The sequence below is a fragment of the Lineus longissimus genome, chromosome 7 (genome assembly GCF_910592395.1).
Source record: "Lineus longissimus chromosome 7, tnLinLong1.2, whole genome shotgun sequence".
In the NCBI taxonomy this organism is placed as follows: domain Eukaryota; kingdom Metazoa; phylum Nemertea; class Pilidiophora; order Heteronemertea; family Lineidae; genus Lineus; species Lineus longissimus.
This window is the reverse complement of record NC_088314.1, coordinates 19,105,935-19,130,123: the sequence shown is the minus strand read 5'-3', so window position 1 is coordinate 19,130,123 and position 24,189 is coordinate 19,105,935. Positions and strand designations below refer to the sequence as shown.

Genomic DNA, 24,189 nt, shown 5'->3' with positions numbered 1-24,189 from the left:
GAATAACTCGTCCCCCATTGTAGGAAGGGGGGAAAATTTCCACCCAAGACGGGGTGATTTTTAATTTTGAGTAATTGCGTAGTTCAACTTCCTTAGGTCAGATGGCAGCACTTGACAGTGACAGACTTAAAGATTCGGCAAGTGTCATACGGATTGATATACCGTGGCCCTGTGTTTTAATTCTGCTGGGAGGACCACCAGAAATGACTATTGCTAATGAGACAGTACCGGCCTGGTCCCTTTTGTCACTGTAAATGAACAGCGTAGAGGATCGAAGCCTATTTTAATGAGCTAAAGAGACAGATGCACTGTATTCTGTCATCAGTCAAGGCAAATCAGGTCTCTTGTCTTCCTGGATGAGATAATACTGGGATTCCACTTGCGGGCAACCAGCTTTATAATGTTGCCTTGATGTTGATGGTGGGCCTATAGCTCCGAGTGTTGGTATGAGAAGTATTCTGTTTTGACAGACACACACAAACGCGAAGCAGACACTGACATGTACCGAGCACTGTCACAATCAACTGGGCTTTCAGCTGGGACAAGTACTTTCTTATTCATTTTCCTCAAACTTTTTTGGGCTCTGTGGTACTTACTGCTGGCCTGTTTCTTGTTGGCCAAGGGCAAGATTGGGACATTTCCTCAACTTGGGCTATCTGACGAGTGCTGTAGTTGAACCTGGTCGCAAACATCGATGTTATTTCAAGTGTAGATTGTGACTACCTCCAATGAATTTAGGTATACTATAAATAGTGGACACAATATAGCGTATCGCGACTATACTCTTATTTTATTCAATGGGCAACCCAATAGAGGACAGATCAGTACCAGATCAGGGTGATGGTTTCTTGGGGGAAAAATCTATCTTGGAGACAGATCAGTGCTTCCTCTGGGCGACTAATTTCTCACCTAAAGAGAAATTGATTTTCCTCCAAATGACATTCAAATAACAAAGTTAAAGCATCTATTTAATCAACTAAATGTTTATTCATAATAATTACATTGAGAATGCATACTTAAGTATTGGACAAAGTCTGAGGACAAAACTTTCATCTGTAATCTTGGGATTTGAGTGTACAGTAGAGTAAACAACAACATTTTTCTGCCTCTTTTAATTTTGGAGTTTTTAATGAAAAATAACTTATCTGGCAGATTATGAATTTTTTTCTTTGCTTCAATTTCTGTTCTCCATCATTCTGTATCATTTTAAAAACAATACAGACTAATTCAGAGCAATTTCAACTTTTTTTCTTTTTATGAATAAATGTATATATTTATTCATGAATTTGTATCAATAAATGAAAGTGTCATTAGCACTAATCTGTTACAGAGCCAACTAAATATATTCCATGCAAGGCCCCCCAGGCCCATGTCAATGGTCAGAATTAAATTTTTACATTTTTGTACAAAATGTGCTCATGATAGAGACATATACACATGTACAAATGTATCCATATTACAGTATATATGTATACTCTAGTTTCACCAATCTGAGATCTGTTCTGAGAATATTCAATTCAAGCTAGATATCATTTTATGGTCATACTTAGTCATAATAAATTTGAAACAGAGGGTCGGCGACCGCAGTTTGTCCGATGCACTTGACATAATTTTCTGGCTTGGCATTTATTTAGAGTTCCTAGGAAATAATCAACTGGTCTTAGATCGATGAAGTTAGAGTATGTATACGAAGTGTACAGGAGAAGCACGCAAGGACATAATTTGTATGAAGCATACACAGAACTGCAAACTTACACATTTCGTTAATTTTGAATTATATCTGCGAGTTATAAAAGTGATGTCACGTCAAAGCAACTACAACAGTGAGACCAGTAATTGTATCAGTTCACTAAACCATGGTTTAGCTACAAAATGAGAACCGGGGTAAACATTTGACAAATTGGACAATATCATTATCGGGCATAAGCAATATCAGGGATATGAAAATAGGAAACTTGTATCTTTATCCTAAAGGCCGCAGTACATTGGCAGGAATACATTTTGGCAATAAAAGATAATAATCTCAGATATTTGGCATAGCGTATGATCGATGTATACAGATATAGTCACTGAGTCTGGATAATAGCCCATGCAATGAACTGAGAATGGTATTTTCTAACTCATCCTCTTACATACATTTATCACTATACAACACACAGTATGTTTGTTTTTCATGAGTTATAGGAGTTGAAAACCGCAAGGGTTAAAAACCACCTCTCAGTTTGTTTGATGGTGATGATGATGAGGATATATGAGGCTACAAGAAACATCTATCAGTTTCGAGTTCGTTGCCCAGTGCAGTTCAATTCTATGGTAAACTCGAATCTCTACCAACTAGAGTAGAACCTCTCTATCAAGGACACCCTTGGGACTGAACAAGTGCTGTCCTTAATGTAGAGGTGTCTGGATTACAGAGGTCAAATAGTCCCTAACAGAGAGGGAGTCCTGCTTACAGAGGTGTCCACTAATGGAGGTTCTACTGTACTTCCTTCAACCTAAATATACAGCAATATAGGTTATGAAATATCATTCCGTGAAGAATGGAGCAAATTTCGAATTCCTGCTCACATGATACACACCAAAATGTTTCAGCAACACTCAAATTATTTCATACACTTTTTCCCTGAAGTCAACCAATCAATTATAGCAACAAATATACAGAATTTTCCATCAAATTAAGAAACCATACCACCACAAATACCAACTGGCAAACTTCAAAACTAGACAGTCATTCACCAATCACAAATTACAAAAGTTTTACAAGTACGAAACATCAAAATCATGAAAATGAAGTAATTGTAAGCACAGAATATGGATGATTCTTATAATAGAAGTAAAGCGCACAATAGCAAAAATATATCTCGAGTATTGTAAAGCCTGCTCACCTCTGAAGTTTAGTATTTATGATTCGAAAGTAAAGATTCAATCATTAACATTTAAAGCCTAACAGGGCAAGCTACATCATATGTCGCAGATCTGAATTAACTCCTGAGTGGCGCTGACTCTGAAAGTCACAAAGAGGGAAACTACACTTGCGCAGAGAAGTCAATTTTGACAGGCACAGACCACATTAGATTGATTCAAGTTGTAATATTTTGTTGCCATACGCAAAAGATGCGACAATATTAGGCACATGAAAATAAAGGGGCTTACAGTATCATGGAGATTGGAAGAATAAAACAATAAGGGTCCTGCCCTAAGATTTCAAGCACTGCTTGGTTAAAGATATCAAGGCTACCACCAAATTATCGATGCTTTTAGACCCATCACTAAAACTAAACCAGCAAAAAGCTGCAAAAGAACGGTAAATCGAGTGTTATCTCTGAAAGTGGTCCATTTAGATTCTTCATGTACGCTATAGAGCATTTCCACCAGTCTCATAACCTGTGCGGCTCGAAAGGAAACTATCACCTGACTTCACATACTCCTATCGACAAACGTGTATTCATCACACGACCACAACAGGACAAAAGCTGCGCTTACACCACGAAATATTGGTGGACCAATTGCACTTACACCACCACATTGCCGCAACAAATTGGTTCGGCAATCCATTGCCGATACAAATTGCCGAGCGAATTTGTCCCACCAAGCTTGATGGTCCAAATTCGCCCGGCTTGTTAAAAGCTCGGTTTGTCGTGGTGTACGCGCAAATGGATCGGCAATTAGCTAGTTAGATGGTTCGGCTCCAGGCGGCGCTTTCGAAATGGCGCTTTCTGCGCATGCAATTTATTGTTTGCGCGCCATCTGTAGCCGGATTTTATAACTAGCTGCAGCGCTGGTGTAAGCGCTTGGTGGATTTTCGATGGTGCGGCATTGGTTCCCGAACCAAGATTGGTGGTCCATTTTCAGGTGGTGTAAGTGCGGCTAATGTCAAATTAACTCTAACAGCAGCGTTCTATTTTTGTAAGTTTATTTGCTGCCAAGATACACAAAAAAACCTGAAAGTGTGGTCAATGTTAGAAAGCACATATTTCCAATAAGTTGAGACGATTTGTATGGTTTTATTCTCCAGTACTCTGATACCAAAATTTGGTCAAACCCAGACGAAACATATTTCTAATATCATCATAATCTAAGTTTATAAAATCAACACCTAAGGAGAAAATTCCTTCTCCCAAGTCAAAGTTTTTGAAAGCAACAAAATAAACCGAAAAATTAGTGCTAATAAGCATGAGATGATGAATGTTTTATTATGTTTTTTCCTCAGACAGAAAAAATACTTTGGTGAAATGAGTACTCGAGAACATAACCTCAAAAGAAATTCTCAGCAAATCTTGATAAACATAATATTTATATCTTTGCACTATTCTCGCTGAATGTACAAAGCACAACTTCTCACTTGAGTAAGAAATATGACAGGAGGAGAAATATCCGGTCAGCACTAATGCAGATTATTGATTCCCTGTGGAGAGGGCACTCTCTGGATGCATATGAAAATGTACACACACATTCCCAAAAATTCACAAATTTTTTGCCATTTTCGTTCTAGCGAGTCGATTTTTTTCTTAGAAATCCATGAAATACGTGTAACTCTTAGGAAAATTTGGCAGTTTAAATTAAGACAATGAAGAAATATCACGAGGTAGACCTTCGAGAAATATCTCAAAATACATCTTCTCATTTCAACAACACCTCTCTTCAGTACACCAGATTATGTGACTTCAGTCATTGTCGTAAATTTTTTAATCTTTTACCTGCTCGAGGAAATACGCCATTGCAATCGCCCCTCCAGATGTAATCTTTTCCCTCAGAATCCACACTATTCTGCCAAAGAACCAGCATCAAATTTTCTGACTCCAAATTTTGGACCGGTTGATCGTAAGACAAAGGTCAGCTTGAAAACGACTAGTTTCCACATATCAAATTGCCCAAAATACTGGTAAACAGAGCAACCAGTCCATGGCCCGACTATCAGTCTATCATTTCAGCCCATTCTTGCTATCATGTCATGAGTTGGCCTCCGTTGATTGAACCTTCGTCGATCGAATCCTCGCATGGATCTTGAAAAATTCAGGTTTTTTACTATCATCCTCCGCCTCATCGTGGTGTTCCTCCAACTGGAAGTTAAAAGAAAGCTATATAACTATATGGACATCGGGGGCTGTTTATTCAAACCCTGGTCAGTTCAGTTACCGCTACTTAACTCAGCGCAAGCCCATGATGGAGCCCTTGAAGTTCCGCTAACTTAGCAGTGACATAGCAGCAGCCAAGCCTAGCAGAGAACCTTTACTTTGAGCATTCATGCTATTGTTGCAGTATGAAGATGTGATGTTTTGACACATAATGCAGTGGCTTAACAATAGGACTTAGGGGTGGCTGTGAACAGATCGAGTTTAAAGGGTAACTCGTGTAAAATTTCACCATATAATGTTTTAGCTGTTTTTGACAAATGACTACGTCACTTTCTCATAAATCAGTAAGGTTTTCGAATCGAATGCACATTTTCTAGAAATTGATGGTTTAATCCCGCCCGCTCGCTTCGATGCTGTTTTCGTTGATGATGTCACAACATGAACATTTTTGCGGTCGCGGTGGTTTACATTCAGCGATTTTATAATAAATCTAATCAAAAATGGAAAATTTGAGCTTTACATTTGTGATCAACAATCAAAAACGGACGTATTTCCGCAAAGTTGTAAATCACATCATAGTATCACTTTAACAATAGGACTTAGGGGTGGCTGTGAACAGATCGAGGTTAAATCCAAACACCTCACCTCTTTAATTTTATTGGCTTGTTTCTGTAGCTGTAAATCAAGACTTGTTCGTTTACTACGAAGATATTCTTCCTTATCTCGAACATGCTGCTTTTCTCGACGTTTTTCCAACTCACGCTTGAATTCTGATTTCTGATTCAAAATATCGATACCCCTGAAATATGAAACGGTCCAAGCATTAATTACTACTGATCTTTAGAGAACAACAGATGAAGTAGGCTTGGCACAAGCTTTGGCTGGTTGAGCAACAAAAACATATAGGCTCATGACCGTGGCATACTGGGTCGCTGTGGTATGCTTGTAGCTCGCAGGGAGAGGTGCAACCTAGAGATCTCTTTCACAACATTTGCAGATAAGTTCAATCCTTTCAGATTTTATAGGCAACAGAGTCCACTGAAGAAAGCTTTCTCAGAGCCTGGGTAGATTAGCTGGGCTTGCATCACATGTGTTACACCAGCCTCCTGGTGTTCTATCAATTGTCATGTAACATGTTACATCGACCCTGGATAAACCATCAAAGCAAGTTGACAATCAAACCAACTTATTGCCGACAGAAAAAAAGTCGTATGACGCGAAGATTCTATTTTTCATCACGAGAACAAAAGCATCAGATCAATACCAGAAGACTAGACGACAACATTTCTTAGAAATGGAACTGACAGGAAATGCTGAGGTTGTGACGTCATTCTTAGATGCGACATCCTGAAGAAACTTGTTTAAACTTTGCCTTGCCCTGGCATAGATACTCAATACAAGGGACCACAGCTTTTGGTATCATCAGACACTAACTCACTGGTGACTGATAGACTAGTTCTCTCACTAGGTATGAAAAGCCAGGAATTTTAGTTCCCAGAAACTTTGCCAGTGCGTCTATACATACACTTTTGGTTTCTCATCAGAATTGAGCTAAGGCCCATTGGTGTAATAGTTGACAGGGTCAAAGCACTAAAGCTCTGCGTAAACGACCAATTTTATTCGATGCAATGACCTGGCTGTGACGGAACCATAACAAAACAACGAGTGATTGCAATTTGACCAATCAGCGGCCGCATTCCCACCACAATGTCATGTTGTCATGGCTACGTCATAAGTCGCAGCAACAAAAATCGCTCATTAGCACAGCTATTGGGCTAATGCTCCTTCAATCATGGCCGCCCAGGGTTCACTCACATTTTAGAATTGTACAGTAATTCTTTATGAAGGTCCAATTTCTCTCTCGATTCTAGGTTTGGATTGCGTAATTTTTTCGGTTCTATTAACCCCTGAGGTTTGGATGTCGTGGGGGACGTGCTATCTTGTTCACCATTTGTTCCCTCGTCATCCTTCTGGTAGTCTGGTTCTGGGATGTTAGGGAATGAGTGCTCTGTAAAATGAAAAGAAACCGCATTGAAAAATTTATAAATATGAGTAAAGTTGACATTATTGTTCAAAGTTCTGCTGGGTATGAAATGATGATTCACTTCAGTCACACCAGGTGGCACTGGGCACTAATACTTCAAGTGGACACTGAATGACAACTACGCACATGAGTCAATAGGTAATTAGTGCTACATTGATGAGTCAAGTAAGAAAGAACAAGCCCGGATCAACCCACATATATTAGGATACGACCATGGCTTTTTTAGCTGGGACAAGGGAAATCCGTCCTCCCTGATGTCAGTAAAAACATGTTTTTCCCCTCCTGAGTCTTTCTCCATCCTTGCTTCTAGGCTGATAGTGACTACATGCATTCTTAACATAATCTTGTTCTACTATATAAGTTGATTATGTAAAAATCCTTTCAATTTTTCAATATACTTAAGTCTATTCAGAATTACATCACCGCCTAAAAGTCTGTGTTACAAAGCATTCATTCACACCTATTGTACAACAAAATTACTAAGTTCTACTATTACAACTTGAAGTGGAACTACTGTGATAGATTTACATCACAAGTGGACTAAAAAGCAATATTTCCAACTTCTAGAAACTAGAGATATGATACTACAGTATGATACAACATGATGTATAAACAGTGTACGCTCACACACTCATCAATATGAAATGATGCGGCGAGTTAGAACTGAAAGATACGATGATTCGTGCAAGTTTCCAATATTCAAGAAACACAAATCATATTCAGATTTTTCATATTCACAGAAGACTGCAGCCTGTGACCTATTTACACTGATCTAAATCTTCATCAACATGTAGTATCGAGATTACAGTACATATTAAATTTGAAGAGTCTAGGACAACTACTGACTCTATAGAAGGAATGCAGTCTATTATCCATGTTTCATTAAAACTGAATAAGGAGAGTATGGAGCAGCTCCAAATATATCATAATTTTCATAATCTGGAACACCGCAGCAAGTGCATGGTCCATAATGCACACGACATTCTCTAGTTTTCATAACAGATTAGTGAACGTGCAGGCATCATCTACACAGGATCAAAACGTCATTAATAGGAGCTAAGCAGTGCTCCATATAATTATCGGGGCACAAATACCAAAACAGGAAAAAACTCTCATGGAAATGACCAAGAGCCTTGTATGCCAATTCAAATAATTGCAAACATTTATGATAATTATACCCAACTGTCATGAAAAAAGCGAACCTGCATCGTCATTTATCATCGAGGTTGATCGCGTAATCAAAAATTCATCTCCTTTGTGGATATTTGACTGGCGCATAAAAGAAAACCGATATCCTGACTGGGTGCCTGCAACTTGATTTACATCAACAAGTACTTTATGTCAATACCAAACTGTGTAGCGCGGTTTTTGATGAAAAATTTATGGTGGGTTGAAGTTTCAGAGCAATGCTGGCTCAAAGCCAAAAACTCCATCCAAGTGCACCGTACCTTGTGATGGACTCTCTCTCCCTGGTCCACGACCGGGGACCAAACTGGTGCCTCACTGCAGGGACAGGCAGCAACACATTCAAAACAAACAAACACAGAAGAAGAGGCCTGGTGTATAAATGAAGGACTTACGTCCTGATTTACCTTCAAATGTGTTCCACATCAAAACCAAAACTGAGGGACATTACGATTTTAGTCAGTTTTTGGTCAAATATCTCCCACGTTTTGGTAGAGGCCTTATTTCTAATTTGGTTGTGTTAACTTGCAGTTTGTATGTGCTTTTCTACTTGCAATAAATCTGTAATAGCAATTGGTTGTAATTCGTGGTGTGTTTACCTAATACGCCTGCAATCAATCTGAAATATCTACTTTGCCTGTGAAGTATCATCAATTTCAATCGTGGTGACTTTTCTACACTGGTTGCGTTAAATTTACAATTGCTTGCAAGGTGTTTTATTGGAAAACTATCAGCTTCAATATGTTCTAGATAGGACAGCAAACTGTTAGATTGGAATGAGTCACCATTTTTCCACTCAATATCATCATGACAGTTTCTACTTCGGTTGTGATTACTTGCAACTTCTGGTGGACCGTTCTACTCAAGTTGTAATCAGCTTGCGAGGTGTTCTATTGGAAACTACCAGCACCTGTTAGTTCTAGAACTGCTAACGCTACACTGGATAGAATCACCTTTGCGCCACGTATCGAAGTCTACGACTTGCGGGACTTGCTGGTAAGAGAAAGCCAGAGTTGTTGGTGATGTTGGGGGATCCTCACAGACAGGCTGAGTTGAGGATACACTGGTATTGGGTCCGAGAGCTTCTTTCTGCACCGGTGACAGTGGGGGTGGACTGTACAAGATGCCGTGCGTAGGTTGAGGAGATCTGGTACCATCTTCATGAGGTTGGTCTGAAACAGTCCTGCCCTTTTGCTTGCCATGTTTCTGCTTAGGGGATCCAGGGGGTTGTTCATCTTTTACATGCTTCAGAACAGATTTTCCATGTTTCTTGTCATGTTTTGATTTGGGTGATGCCAAGGGTTCTTGATGAACATGCTGAGGCATTGGATCACTCTTTCCACGTTGCAGTTTAGGTGACATGGGTGTTGGGCCGGAATGGATATTGTGTGATCCAGAGGAACTTTGTTGAGCAATGACAGGTGACCCAGGACGTGCTCCCTCACTGTGGATCTCACGCACCAACTTCGGTGAGCCAGGGTACCTATCATCTTCAAGGAACGGATTGGAATGGCTGCTACGGATTAGTAACGGTGATCCTGGTGGTTTTGGAGAAGTCCCATGTCGATCCCCACGAAGCAGCCTCGGTGACGCAGGGGGGCGATCGTTTGTAAAAGGATGAGGTGACGAAGTGTTCTGTCGGTCTACCTGGCGTTGCAAGTGGTGATCACCAACGATTGGCAGAGGCGAAGACATGCTGAGTCTGTCGACAGGTGGTAATGACCTCATTGGTTCTTCCTGGGAGATGCCTACAGGCGGCATGTCACCAGGACCAGGACACGGTAGAGAGGCACCGAGTTGATCTTTCAGGTTCCTGTTGTCCGATTGAGGGAGGGAAGCGCCTAGAAAATCTGGTACAGGAGCAGCATGTGGCTGTCCATCCGTTGTGGGACTCTGTAATGTCGTGTGAGGTGGACATTTTTGATTTGGCATGGGTGACAAGGGCATTGGTTTGGTTTCATGCGGCTGCCCCTTTCTATTTGGAGGAGGAGAAGAGAAAGGATTGTGACCATCATCTATTGGAGTTGCAGGAGGCTCTAAAGGAAGACCACCATCTGGAGAAAAAGCACAATAGTTGTGAAATGAAAAGAAGCTGAAGCTTTCGATGATGGTATCCTGTTTTTGCAGAAGTCAATCTGGTGCACGTTTAAAGATCTTTCCCCCAGGATTGCCGCTTGGCTGTCTCCATTGCTGTCAGTACCTCACTGCGATGGGGGGACCATTATCGCTTCTTCATGAACCACTTAGCAAACTGCGCACGTTGCCCGAAACCACCGAATGAAATGCGGCTGGAGGATCCATCTCAGAGAAGAGGAGTTTCAATTGGCCATGTTTTTTTGGTAAAATATGCATTTGCTGCACGATACCAACAACATTTTGAGAAAATTTGCCAAAACTGCCAAGATGCCAAGATGCTTGAGATGCTATCACATTCAAGTAAAACACTTCAAGTTAAAAAGCGCTTCAATAAAGCTGAAATTAATGATTAAAATAGATGGAAAGTTCTGATTAAAAAGAAATTTGAAAATTAAAGAAATTAAATGCTGTCAAAAGGGATACAAAAGAAAGACAGAAAAAACATTCACGGCAACTTTGTTTTACAGGGTTATACAGAAATCAAAACCTGTCTAAACTAACTATCTACCCAGTCAACAACTCTAAGGCTAACACCAGACATGCACAGTGAGGTGATCACCTTTTCTCCATTCATCGAAATTAATAACCATGGGGACTCGATTGTAAGGGACGGGCGATACTTCACGGGCTTCTTCCTCCGGCTGAACAGTCAAGGGAGAGGTTATACGCAAGTCCCTGAGTAGCACATCTGCAGAAAGAAGATACTAGTAACTCAAGGAATTTGATCGTAAGGGATGGGGGATGCTCTGTGGACTTCTTCCTCACGCTGAACAGTGGAAGGAGAGGTGACACGCAAGTCCCTGAGAAGCACATCTGCAGAAAGAAGATACTAGTAACTTAAGGAATTTGATTGTGAGGGACAGGGGATGCTGAGTGTCCTTCATTCTCACGCTGAACAGTGGAGGGAGAGTCTTGGTGTAACGCATCTGCAGCAAAGAGATACTAATACGTTTAACTTAAGGAATTCAATTGTTAAGGCTAGGGGATGCTGTGTTAAGGCTAGGGGATGATGTGTGGCCTTCATTCTTGGGCTGAAAGGAGAAGAAGAACCAAGGCTTTGGCATCGATGTTCCAACAAGGCCAATTTAGGATGTCTCAATGTTCCACGCTTATCCCATCCCATTATATAAAAGTACATGCAGGCATCTGATATCCTCCCCGAAAGCATAATTGTAAATTAACAACATTCTGCAGCAATTTGTGGGGAGTTTTAACTGGCATTATATGCATAGATTATGAAGGCAATTAGGCAGTTAGCAAATGTTTTTAAATCATGATTAGGAAATAGAATACGCTCGTTGTGAGAAACTCACAATAAATTGACAACGAATGGGTTCTGGAAACATAATGGTGATTAAATATTGACATCCTGAAGTGAAGTTGGAAATCATTACTAAGGCTGATAGAGTGGTATGGTACAATGGTATGGTATAATAGGTACAAGTTCTGAAGGGATAAACCAGCCAAGCCTTTTGTCAGTTATTGGCAGCGGCCTGGGGGCCCAATTTGTGACAACAAGCCGACCAATATGCAGTGGGTCTAGGTTGACTCACTGATGCAACTATTCCTCGTATAAGTATCACTCATGCAGTTGTACCGTGCAACAACAGAGAGAGACACTGGTTTATCCGTTGCTTTGAGCAACTTAATCTGAGCCATCTGGCTCCAGCCTTTGATAAAGTCCACGTTGCTCCTTCCTATAGTCTGCCATTAAACAAACTTTTTAACGAGGAACTGATCACAACTTGTTCTGATTCGCATTAGTGTGTGATTCACATGTCATGATTCACATAGCTCACCTGGGTGTGCATTATTCTGTTGTTTCTGTATTTCCTTCAACGTGTTCAGGTGCTGCTCCCGCTGAGCCTGCAACGAAACATACAAACAAAATATAAACAAGTTGTTAAAAAACAATTTACAAGCAACTGGAATGGAATGCTATCATCCGGAAAGTTTAGCATTCTCCATCCTCCCACAGCAGATTTTGATAGCGTTCCTAGAAAACACTCTAGTGTATATTGTACCTTGAGAGCACTCTAGTGTACACTGAATCAGGTTTTTATAGCATTCCTAGAAAACACTCTAGTGTATATTGTACCTTGGGTGCACTCTAGTGTACACTGAATCAGGTTTTATAGCGTTCCAGAAACACTAGTGTATATTGTACCTTGAGTGCACTCTAGTGTACACTGAATCAGGTTTTTATAGCATTCCTAGAAAACACTCTAGTGTATATTGTACATTGAGTGCACTCTAGTGTACACTGAATCAGGTTTTTATAGCGTTCCAGAAACACTCTAGTGTATATTGTACCTTGAGTGCACTCTAGTGTATATTGTACCTTGAGTGCACTCTAGTGTACACTGAATCAGGTTTTTATAACATTCCTAGAAAACACTCTAGTGTATATTGTACCTTGAGTGCACTCTAGTGTACACTAGAGAAACACTCTAGAAATACACCATTGTGTACACTCTGGTGTATTTCAGAACGAGAAAAGGCCTTCTCTGGGAGGATGTCATTCTATACAGGTAAAAGGGATATGAATATACTCGGAATCAGGTACAAAAGCCTGAGAACAATATTCAGCTCTGCATGATCTTTGAAAATGTCTGGCTCTAGTTCTTTGAGACATATTCAACCTGACTTTTACATGTCTAGGTACAGCTTCCAGGTAAAGTTTTCTTGTTCTCTAAGCCAGGTGAGTTGAAAGTTTCAATTCTAAAATATATTAATGCTTTTATTGTTTTCGTTGCAGCAGTCACAAGTTTATTTATTGACTTGCCAGAAAATGAGAAAGCAATTTGTTATTCTGAGCAGGCCTGATCTCATTACATTGTACTTTAAAACTTTTTAAAATATCAATTTTTTTAATCTCTCCCCAGGTTCCCCATCAGTGTCATTTCACAAAACCGGACATTGCCCCATTTCAATTCTGTCCATATCCTTGGTGTGTATTGGTAAGGATTTCCCCACTCCTGTTTGAAGTACAGCCGGAACAAGTCAAGTATCGGGGTAGCTTAGTACATAATGATTTTGAGAATAATGCACATATTGATTATTTCTCAAGCACCCCATTCCAATTTTCAATGCCAAATAACATTTTAACTGTACACATATTTATAGAGGCAACATAAACTCACTCATTTTGAACTTCAAATGTCTTGAGCTTTCGAAAACAACTTTATGTTTAGTTGCCCCTAGAGGGTTAATCCTCGCCTGTCCATGATATGACTCTTAATGATGTGTAATCGTAATCAATTCTATCTAACCCACTCACCAGCAGGATGACGGGAGTTTTTTTCACCACATTGATTGAGAACAGTGAGCCAACAGGAAGAGCCCAGGCAAACACTCCAGGATACACTTTCAGACGCATGGCGAAAAACTTTAAACAAATAAGTTACTTGTGCTTTCACTATTTCTGATATTGAAACATCAGAATCTTAGGCAAAATGATGTGTGATAAACGCGAACCAGTCTGAAAATGCATGTCGCAACAATGAGAAATTTTAGTTGCGGGTGCCTGTGATTAGCCAAACGGCCAGTGATTTCTGTTGCCAGCCTGCAGCACACTTTAATTCTTGGCTGAAATCTGGAGACCTTGTCCTGAGATCTTTTGGTGGCAACGGCAGTTATAAGCAGGAAGGTCAACCATTCACATCCTCATAATCCTGAAACTAACTGCGATTCACACTTTTGAAACATCCCGTCCCATTTGGAGAAGTTTCAGGCAGACTTCTTCACAGTGATTGAGGTCAGATCCGGTCACCAGCGAATTCAATGCTGGGCCTTGTCAGCCAAAGAAGAAGGTCATCGTGTTGGGACTTTCTCAATTCAACTCTGAACCTCTCTATTGTACAAGTCCCCACGGTAAAACTAGCGTTCGCACAAGATACCATGGATGAATCATCACACACTGTTGAACAAAACAAGCATAGTCACGCCATATTTGGACATGTAATGCCCCAGATAGAACTGACAATGCGTGTACTTTTAGTTAATAATGAGCTGTTGACCAATAGCATTGACTTTGAAATTACTTCATTATTTGTCAATTGTTGAATCACGTGGGTCAAACTTCCTCATTTTCGACAGACAACACATGCTCAGAATTTTGTATCAAAATGTTATAACACGAAATTACAAAGTTGTAATCTATCTGACAATGCTAATATGATGTACACAAAACAACATGAAACTAAACATCTGATTTTTCACTTAAAGGAGGACACTTAAAGGAGGAGTAGAGGGAAAAAAATGATGAGTCAGCGATATGAATGTCAACATTGTCCCTACGGGCTATCAACACTGTCAGCACCTGCAACAGAAATCTCTCATCACTGCGACTTGCAATAAATATCAAACTGGTCTAATATTTACTTTACTGCACATTCAATTTCGCTGTGCCAAGTCATTTCAACTGATTATCGCAGCAATACTTTGCACCTCGCTGTGATAAAATCACCACTCTGCATTATGAATTATCAGCATTATGGTTTTACTGGATGAGAGTAAAATGGTTCATATTTAATGAAAACAGCAATTTTATTGCCTGAAGCTCTGCTTTTTATTAGTGAAGTGCAGTAACGGTACATGATCCCAATCCACTCTCAATACCATTACCAACAGAGAGACACAATTATTATGAAAATATTACATGTGCATTGAAATTGATTTTCTGAAGGACTGTGGATGATCAGGCGTTGCTGATGTTATTGCGCTTTATTGATGGCACAGTCCAAGTCACAATTGACATCCTTTCTGCTTGGCGTCAGTTATGCATATCGTACACCCGAGTCGCATGTCACTGGCATTGACGCGCTCTGACACACTCATCGCACCATGTTTCGTGATAGATAGATGTGTGCAGATATTAGGTGCGACAATTTAAGGGAATGTCAATTGTGACTTAGACTGTACTTCCAAGTTTGTGTTGACAGATTGATGAGGAAGCAGGGCCAGTCTTGTGTGACAAAATGCTTTACCAAACTGTCTTCAAATCATCCATTGTCCTTCATTATTTGAACTTGAACAAAGAACACCACAACCTGTAAACATGTACCAAAACCACTACCATAACCATAGCAGAACATTCAATAATCTTAAAGGGAGTCTATAGGCAGGAGCTGGGTAGGTTAGATTAAGTTACACGAAGCCACCAATAGGGGTCTCTCCTGACTCACAGCATATCGAAACAATTTTTTAACTTTTTATTTATCACTGAATCAAACATGACAAAGTCCTCTAACTGTGCATATTATTCACTTGAACACCACCTGCCTATAGTCCCTTTCAAGGTGATCTGTGTTGAGTAAATTGATGTCTCCCTTTTGTAATATAATTCATTTTATTACTGCTACTTCAAGGGGCAATTATCCATTATGACGTCATTGATTACAACCAATCTATTTAGGTAATCCAGTCATCTGAGCATTGACATAAATTGACCATTCGTAGAAATCAAGTGTTTATTACATAACCATCTTACCAAGAGGGAAATCCCGAAGGTTATAAATAGACGAATGAAGAATTCCCCACAGAATTCTGATCGATCAACACATCATTAGACACAATGTTAGAATTCAACCCTTTGAACCCCATGACTGGATAGATTTCCAAACTGGTTTTGTTATCCCTGCAGGACCCTCTTCACTGGAACTCAGAAACTATACAGTAAATGTTACAGACAGCTAGCAGTCAGTCAAAAGCGCTTTTACACAAACATGTGATTTCTGTTGCTGTGACCTGCGATATAGCCACGACATGATTGTGATTTAACCAATCAGCAATCACATGGCTACATTGATTTGAGAGCAATAGAAAAGAGCTTAAACTCACAGCCCCCCCCCCCGAATATCACCACGTGTTCAATAGTAGCCTTAGGCCAGAAACACAAGGTTGGAATCCCTCAACACAATTCACCTTTAGAAGAAAATGACATAAACAAGAACAGAGAAAATATAGCAGTTAATATCATGATTCAAAATCATGCTTACCGCAATAACCTATGAGGAGGATACGGAAATAAAAACAAAATATACGTGAAAGAATAAGAGGTGGTAAATTAGAAAATGAAAAGGAGCATACAAGGTGTCCCAAAAAACTGCAGTAACATTTCTGTTAACATCTGCAGTGCTGGATGATGAAATGCATGTGTAGATTCTGAAGAAGGGTTTCAAATTAACAGAAGGTTGTGTGATACATCTGGCAAAGACACGTACAGTATGATGTGAGATGCAGTACGTCTTGGACCAGGATCATACATGCAGCTGGAGGGTCCACCCCAAGGATCATCAAAGGACATGTTGTAAGTGCATATCTTTTATTCATAATGAGGAACCGGCGTTAAGATAAATGCCAGTGGCGGCGCCACAATCGATCGTACCTTCTGACGCCATGACGTCATTTTCTGGTCTGTTGACGTCGCAGGAGGTCAATCACGGGAAACCATTGCGTACATTTTTGCACAGGATTTCAACAACAGAAAACGTGCCTAATAACTGGCATCGCGCATATTTTCCGCAAAATTATCATAAGAAACTGATAGCTCAATAGATTTAAAACAGGAAGATGCAAACGTCGCCGAAATCGGTCGAAAATAAGCGATCGTTTTCGGGCTCAGAAATAACATGATAATGCATTGGAAATGAAGAGTTTTGGTATGATCGATTGCAGCGCCACGTGGGGGATAAATCGCGCCGGTTCCTCATTGCCAAAAGAGGTGTTCTGCCACCCCTCCCCCTCCCTATGCCCAAAACGCCAGGTAAGAGTCAGAGTGCTTTCAGAATGGGCCAATACAGATCTTGAATGTGTCCTCTTTTAAGAAGATTTACTGTGCATAGAGAACAGATATACACCTTGGGGATTTTCATGCTGAAATGTCGTTTACGCCCAAACTTTTGTCTCAAAATTACATGTGGACACAGCTGATTGTAGCATTCATAACATCAGAATAAGGCTGCATTGTGCAATGTCAGCATTAATCAATAACGAAGGAAGAATGCGTTAAAAATACACAGCTCAAACTGAATTACAAAGAAAATTGTCAATAGAGTATTTCATATAACAGGTATAAGCTTATAACATGTACAATAAGAAAGATACACTGCAACTGTGCGCTTATTTTTGGGACACCCTGTATCAAAGCCCATAAACAAAGCAGCGAAAACTCGATGACAGATATCAGGTGGTCTCGATGGCAGATGACCAAACATGATGATCTCATCTCATCTAATATGAAAATAAAACCATCGAATAAAAATCATAGAACTGAAGCTAAAATATTGTCGAGTTTTCCCATGCTTACCACTGCGTCTTTTGTACGATTTGAATGAGCAGATCCTCCGTAATTGAAGGCGGGAGGAGGTGCCCCGCTTTGAAGTCTAATTCCCGAACCCTCCATTGCAATTCCTATATCCACACTGAACTCTACTGTACTAGTATCCCAGCGTGTGCAGACTTCCTCCTCGCTACTGAAGTCAGTTCAACCTAACCTGGACTCAGTTTGTGTAGAGGCTGCAGTGCATCCTGCGAAATGATATTGGTCTTAGTTTGATTTTTCTCTCATGCCAGATGACTCACTCACCCACCAAGTGCAGGCTGACTGAGACAGATTGTGCTGGCCCCGCTATTATGCAGCCAGCTTTATTTGAATTCTTTTGACAGTAGATCAATGAACGTAAGAGGACGGGGCCAGGGGGCTCATGGCTTGCGGAGGGTAGCTGGATGGGCCGAAATATCAGGATACTTTGTGGCGAAAATATTCAGAGCAGGGGAAGTTGAATTCAGTTGAACCTCCCTTATGCATACATCTGTCAGGATTTCACAAACCAGCGCTTAGCCTACATTTTACATTTTCAGGACCCGAGAAAATGAACCTTCTCATGTCCTGTCTAAAAGTCGAGCGCAGATCAATTAGCTAGATTAAGCCTGATGATCATAGCACAATAGGGCCCGCAATAGGTTTCCATTATGAAAACTTGCTATGATTTGATGCTGCATCAATGGCTTTGATACCAACTGAGTTTTGCAAGAAGTAAAGTTCTGACGCTGTCTTCCCATCAAGAACTCATCCTTATTTGATAGAATGGACTGGTTCAAACAAAACCTCTGAATCAGATGGCAACAAACAGTGCTGCCATCTGCTAAGGAGTTGTAGAACTAAAATCAGTGCCTGAGACCAATCAATGAGGATATCCACACACCAATCGGAACAAAATCAATACACTTAGCTTGTTCATAGCTTCCTCTCATGCATGAATAGGTGTCAAAATCAATTTAAGGTCAATAATGGCAGAGAAGTACAAAGTCACAGCCACATTTAAGTCTTCTTTGTCTTCTATTTACAGCTTGATTACAATGAAGGAGAGGTCAACATGAAGCTTACATTCCCCAGAACTTGTTGGATTGGGGCAATACAAGTGCCGAAAGGGAAAAGGCAATGTCACCACTGTTTTAGTAGGTTCACGTCGATACTGTTCTCAACTAAAAACGCCACGCAAATGAGCGATTTTAGTTGCCGCGACTTGTGACAAAGTCGTGACAACATGACAATTGTGGTTGGTTCGTCATATTGCAATCACTTATCATGGCTCTGTTGCAGGTCGGAGCGACTAAAATCGCTTGTGTGCGCAGTGCAAGGAACTTTACAGTTTTAAGAATCTGATACCGTCGTCTCTGTCATCTGCTACAGGCTAAAGCACCCCGCAAATGCAAGATTTCTGCTGCAGCAACCTGGGACCAGTATTCAGAAGACTGCCGGGCAACCAATGCCTCGATGCAATCAATGACTAATTGTTCGACTGGCAAATGAGCTAAAGTCCGAAAATAACCAAAGCTCATCTGCTGACCACTCCCTTTTTAATTGTAACAGATAGGCAAATGAACTCTAATGACTAGGTATTTGTGTCCATGTTCAGCAATACGATGAAATGATCTTTAAAGGAACATGTCGCAAATGCTTTTAAAATGGGGCGTTTTGAACAGCCCGTTAAAAACATAAGGTGGAAATATAAGTTTCCACTGATAAAATCTGAGCAGTTTCAATGTTCAAGGACCAGCTGGTGGCACAGCATTCAACTCCAACATAAATTTCAACAATGCCATTTTGGAGACAACGAACGGGGTACCCCTTTAATAAGCTGATCACCACTATCATGTCCAGCGTAGAAAATTCTGTAGTATTTGTCACATAACATTCCATTCAGAGTGCTGGTTAGACCATGTCTGGGTGGCTTTCATATCACGACCGTAAATCACGTTAGCCTCGTTGTCACAACACCAGGGTCGATTCAGGTAAGCTGTCATCCCCTGGATGTCCCTAGATACTGGGGATAATGACAGGTTATGATAGCCAACTTATAGGGATGCACCGCATGAACTGATCAATCAATAAATCAATAAAGTTATTGATATCTGGTTTATTTTCTACTCAAATAACGGCTCTTTTCAAAAAAGTAATGTATCGTATTCTGTATATTGTCATGTTCAGCTCGATATGAACTGACGTAATATATGCTTTGTGCGACAAAAGAATCTCTTGTCTGCACACAAAACCAGAAATTACTGGGTTTGACATTGACCATCTGTAACAAGCCATTTTAGAGTGTATAGTGAAAGTAGGGAGTAATCAGTGTGAAAACATGTTTTGGATAAATTATTTTGGCATGACAAGTGCAGCCCCAACATGTAATGTCAACCTGTGTCAATAACAAACATGTTCTCATATATTTTCAATCCATAGCTCAAACATGGGGAAGATACTCGTGGGAACCACACATTCATTCATGGACTATTTATTCACTCTCTTTGCCTACCTTGTAATTGTCTGGGAGCAGCTTTCCCACCTTCCGTTCTTCAAACTGAAAGGACACAAAATAGTAAACATTGTAGACATTGGGATTTGGCGTACTATCGCAAGTCTAAATTGGGATCATAAGCTGGAGGTAGATGGTCAACTTGGTAGTCAGTGGACTAGTGTGGTATGCACAGTTTGGGGGGAATCTTGACCACCAAGGTTTTTGAAGAAAACTAAGAATTGTATGTAAACCTGGAAAACTAAGAATTGTATGTAAACCTGGAAAACTAAGAATTGTATGTAAACCCTGGAAAACTAAGAATTGTATGTAAACCCGGTCCTCACTTGACCCTGGCAGGCCAAAATTACTGGTATACACCGGGTCACTAGTTTTGTGCCTTCTCTACAGTCTTTGTAAGACTTTTCAGGTGTAGTTTGACTGGTTTAGCTTAATGAATCATCTAAATATGCCAAGAATTTGATAATACACTTCAGGCCTGTCAAATATGTAGGATAATGTCAACTGAAGGAACTGATAATAGGATTAGGCACATTGTCCTGTAAACAAATAACAGTTGGCATCAGGATCTGAATGCCAAACATTCAGAGCTCAGGGTTTCTGCCAGCAGTAGCCAAAGGAGCCATTTGCTATTTTTTAAATAATTTGGCTACCGGATAAATGAAATGGCTCCAAAATTTACAATGGAATTCTCATCTAAATGGCAACATACAAGGAAATACCATCTTCTTGGCAAATTTGGCTAAAAGAAAAAACCACCCAGCAGAACCCCTGAGAGCTTATTTCTCAAAAGAGCTGCTAAACATGCAATTTCAATTCAATTTTATGTGTGTGCGAACCAACATTTCCATTAAGTCCCAGTGCCTCTATAAAAGATTTTACAGCTATCAATCATTTGGATAGAATCTTTGAATAATTATAACAATTGTACAGTTTACTGGCATGCAAGGCGCAAGTCACATCACTGTCACTGTCACAAATAAGCTTGCTTTATATATTTTGCTTCTGCTAATACGCAGCCTTCGGCTTTTAAAATTCATTCCATTTGACAAATCTCCACGGAATGCGGAATGCGCTGTTAATGTCATCAAAGCTTTGTCATGGCAGATAGTGACTGACCAATCCCCTCGGTCACCTATAACGGCTTGGTCATATCTGACAGTGACCTGAACTGGAATTCAATAATTCATTCACAAGGCTAGATAAATCCTAGATTGGTCATGTAAATATCATTGTCATAAATGACATCTACAATGATACATGACTCTTTGAGAAAATATTTATTTTGAATAATCTCCCTCTAGTCTATTACGAGGTCAAAGGAGTCATATTTTCCTGGTCACTTTTCGCATCAGGAAGAGAGGTGGCAAAGTGGAATAGCGTCCGCTTTGTAATCAGAAGGCCATGGGTTCAAACCTGGTACATTCAGTTGGAGACGTATCTGTATTTTGTCATATGGACATCAAAAGAATTACCTGATCTGACATTGGGTGATATGAATAAAGACTAGCAAATGCTTTTATCTAAAACTCCATGTACATTTACACTTGGCCTTTCTGTACAAAATTGAAGTAAAAGCATTTGCTAGTCTTTATTCATATCACCAAATATCTGTAATGTCAGCAGTGTATCAGTCATACACTGCTGGAAATATTTATCCTGTCTGTCATTTTAATCATTTAGAAGATAGTATCTTTGACCTGAAAATATCTTGGGTTACAATTAAATCCCATCATCATACATATTAGGAAACCAATGCACCAAACACGCCTTTTGACAGGTCCATACTCACTGGACAATGACCAAGGACTGAGCAACAAATACAACAGGTCATGCATGCATTTTATATTCATGAACCAATTTGTGAAGATATGTATTTGTTATTAATCCAATTATTACCTCTACAATGAGGAGGCCTACATTTGTACATGAAAGCCTTTGCATACACTTTGTAGACCATATGTACTCTAACCGATACCATACCCCCATGAGTCTTGAGAGTTTAAGACACGAGTACATTTTGTAGGCCTTATTTGTCTGCGGCCTCAGTCAAATATTTAAAAAAAAACACAGACCTAGCTGCATTAGGTAAAGTTCTGCACAACTGGTATGCTATCTACAACATGGTAATGGAAGGTGGGATACTCTGAGCAACCCAAACACTACTAACAACTTAATAACCCAAATATTACTAACAACTTTTTACACTACCACAACTAGTTGTAATAAATATACCCCAAAAGAACTTGGCATACAATACGAAATGTCTCAGTACTGGTAGAAGACAAATTCCAAATTCCATCCCATTATTTCTAAATTGGTTTATAACGACTTAATTTTCAAACGGATTGACCATGATGACATATTGCATTGAAATAGGACAAGGACAGACACAGTGCTGGGCTTTTCAACAGAGTAGCTCAAAGAACTGGGCCAGAACACCAGGTAATAGTAATACTTGGCATGGTGAACAAATGACGAGGCCTGTGATGTTGAACTCTTTCAACACTTGAGTGATGTAGTGCTGGGGGTTCTATTGTCAATATTAAGGAAGAGCATGACAGCCCGATGCATGACATGTATTTCTCATTTACATACCAATGTATACACTGTTGACATAGGCCTCAATATCTAGAGGTTCATAACAGCTATGATGATTATCTTGAAGAACTCTTACTATGCTATTTACTCAAATATGTATGACTTGGCAGCTTTTCCTTGGTTAGGCCTGGGAAAATAGACTTTAAAACTTGTTGGTTGCTATGAAAATGTCCAGACTCAGACTTTGAGACAGATATGACAAGAGAATATTATCATAGGCCTACTGTCATTTCATCCATTGCTGGCCTTTAGAATTAAAGCTGTTCCATAAACTTACCACTTGAAGAAACGCTTTCTGGTCTAGACTTTCAATGACAATGTCAATTTCATGGCTTCTGCCAGACTCATACAAAATTCGATTTTGAAGGGTCCCACATAATATTTGGAGGGTCCCTAAGCATAAGTGCAATTCTGAAAGTAATATCTAACTATCTGATTAAAAAGGGTCTTTTGTAGACTTTGAAGGGAAGATATGATTCGGGGGAAGCCCTGAATTTGGCTAAAAGTCTTAACTGAAAGGTAATAAGATGATGAGAAGGCCTGTTGATGGTTGAAGGTGTCAGCAGACGGTTGCCTGTCAGACAACTTGAGTCAGTCAAGGCATCACAGCCCAATTAGGCCAATACAAAATTCTGGTCCATGAATGTGGGCGTTGGTTCAGATCCAACTTCCGATACCATACAGAAGACAGGACTCAACACAGAGTTAGGAATGAAGAGCGACATTACTTTGTTTACAACAATGACAATGCGTCCCCCATGAGACAGTCGCCTCAATAATGGGTTACACATGAAAGATGAACTAGAATCACACATGACAATGTAAATGAGCACTGGGCTTGTTTCATAGATGAGGAAAAAATATAAAGACAAAAGCACAATCATGACGAAAATGCAGAGACAAAAGCACAATCAGGGACAATGAATTGTTCATTAAGGAAAAAAGACAAAAGCAGAGTCATAACAAGAATACAAACCTTGAGGTAATTAGCCGGCACATAGCCAACACTATTGGTCCTGAGACATCTGGCAGCCCACCATATCTTACTCTTGTCTTCGCCCTCGAGAAGCTCAAACTTGTCAGCTTTCTCAAATGACAGCACGTTCCTAATTCCCGCCTTCGCAGGAGCTCTAAAACTCGTAGTCGCTCGAAAAATCTCCATTATATAGAATCTATACGCACATGATGACCGTTTTGGGCTAGTGAAATGTATTTGCTCTGTTTCAAATTGTAGAAATTCGGGAAAGTTTGGAGAGAAGTGCAACAAATTTCTGCAAGGTTTTGATGTTGTTGATGTCGCTCGAGGTAAAATAAGGAAATACACTGTTTC

The 24,189-nt window shown here is 40.0% G+C and overlaps 1 protein-coding gene across 2 annotated transcripts; it reads right to left on the bottom strand.

Annotated features, from left to right (window-relative positions):
• Positions 1-967: 967 nt before the first annotated feature.
• LOC135490662 (uncharacterized) lies at positions 968-24,176 on the bottom strand. Of its 2 annotated transcripts, XM_064775980.1 has the most exons (7): positions 23,836-24,176; positions 20,259-20,303; positions 12,240-12,306; positions 9,258-10,358; positions 6,891-7,083; positions 5,721-5,874; positions 968-5,060 (listed from the first exon to the last, which is right to left on the bottom strand). In XM_064775980.1, the coding sequence occupies exons 1-7, from the start codon at positions 24,019-24,021 to the stop codon at positions 4,950-4,952; spliced, it is 1,857 nt and encodes a 618-aa protein (XP_064632050.1). In that variant the 5' UTR covers positions 24,022-24,176; the 3' UTR covers positions 968-4,949. The 2 variants fall into 2 exon arrangements, with proteins under 2 accessions (XP_064632050.1, XP_064632051.1); XM_064775981.1 differs by lacking the exons at positions 20,259-20,303; positions 23,836-24,176 and adding an exon at positions 17,750-17,904.
• Between the last annotated feature and the right edge of the window lie 13 nt (positions 24,177-24,189).

Excerpts from the sequence above, each read along its gene's own strand:
- LOC135490662 (XM_064775980.1), bottom strand. The coding sequence starts at position 24,021 with ATGGAGATTTTTCGAGCGACTACGAGTTTTAGAGCTCCTGCGAAGGCG. Across the intron at positions 12,307-20,258 it reads TGCTCCCAGACAATTACAAG|GCTCAGCGGGAGCAGCACCT; the intron begins GTAGGCAAAGAG and ends GTTTCGTTGCAG. Across the intron at positions 5,875-6,890 it reads TTACTGTACAATTCTAAAAT|GGGTATCGATATTTTGAATC; the intron begins GTGAGTGAACCC and ends TTCATATTTCAG.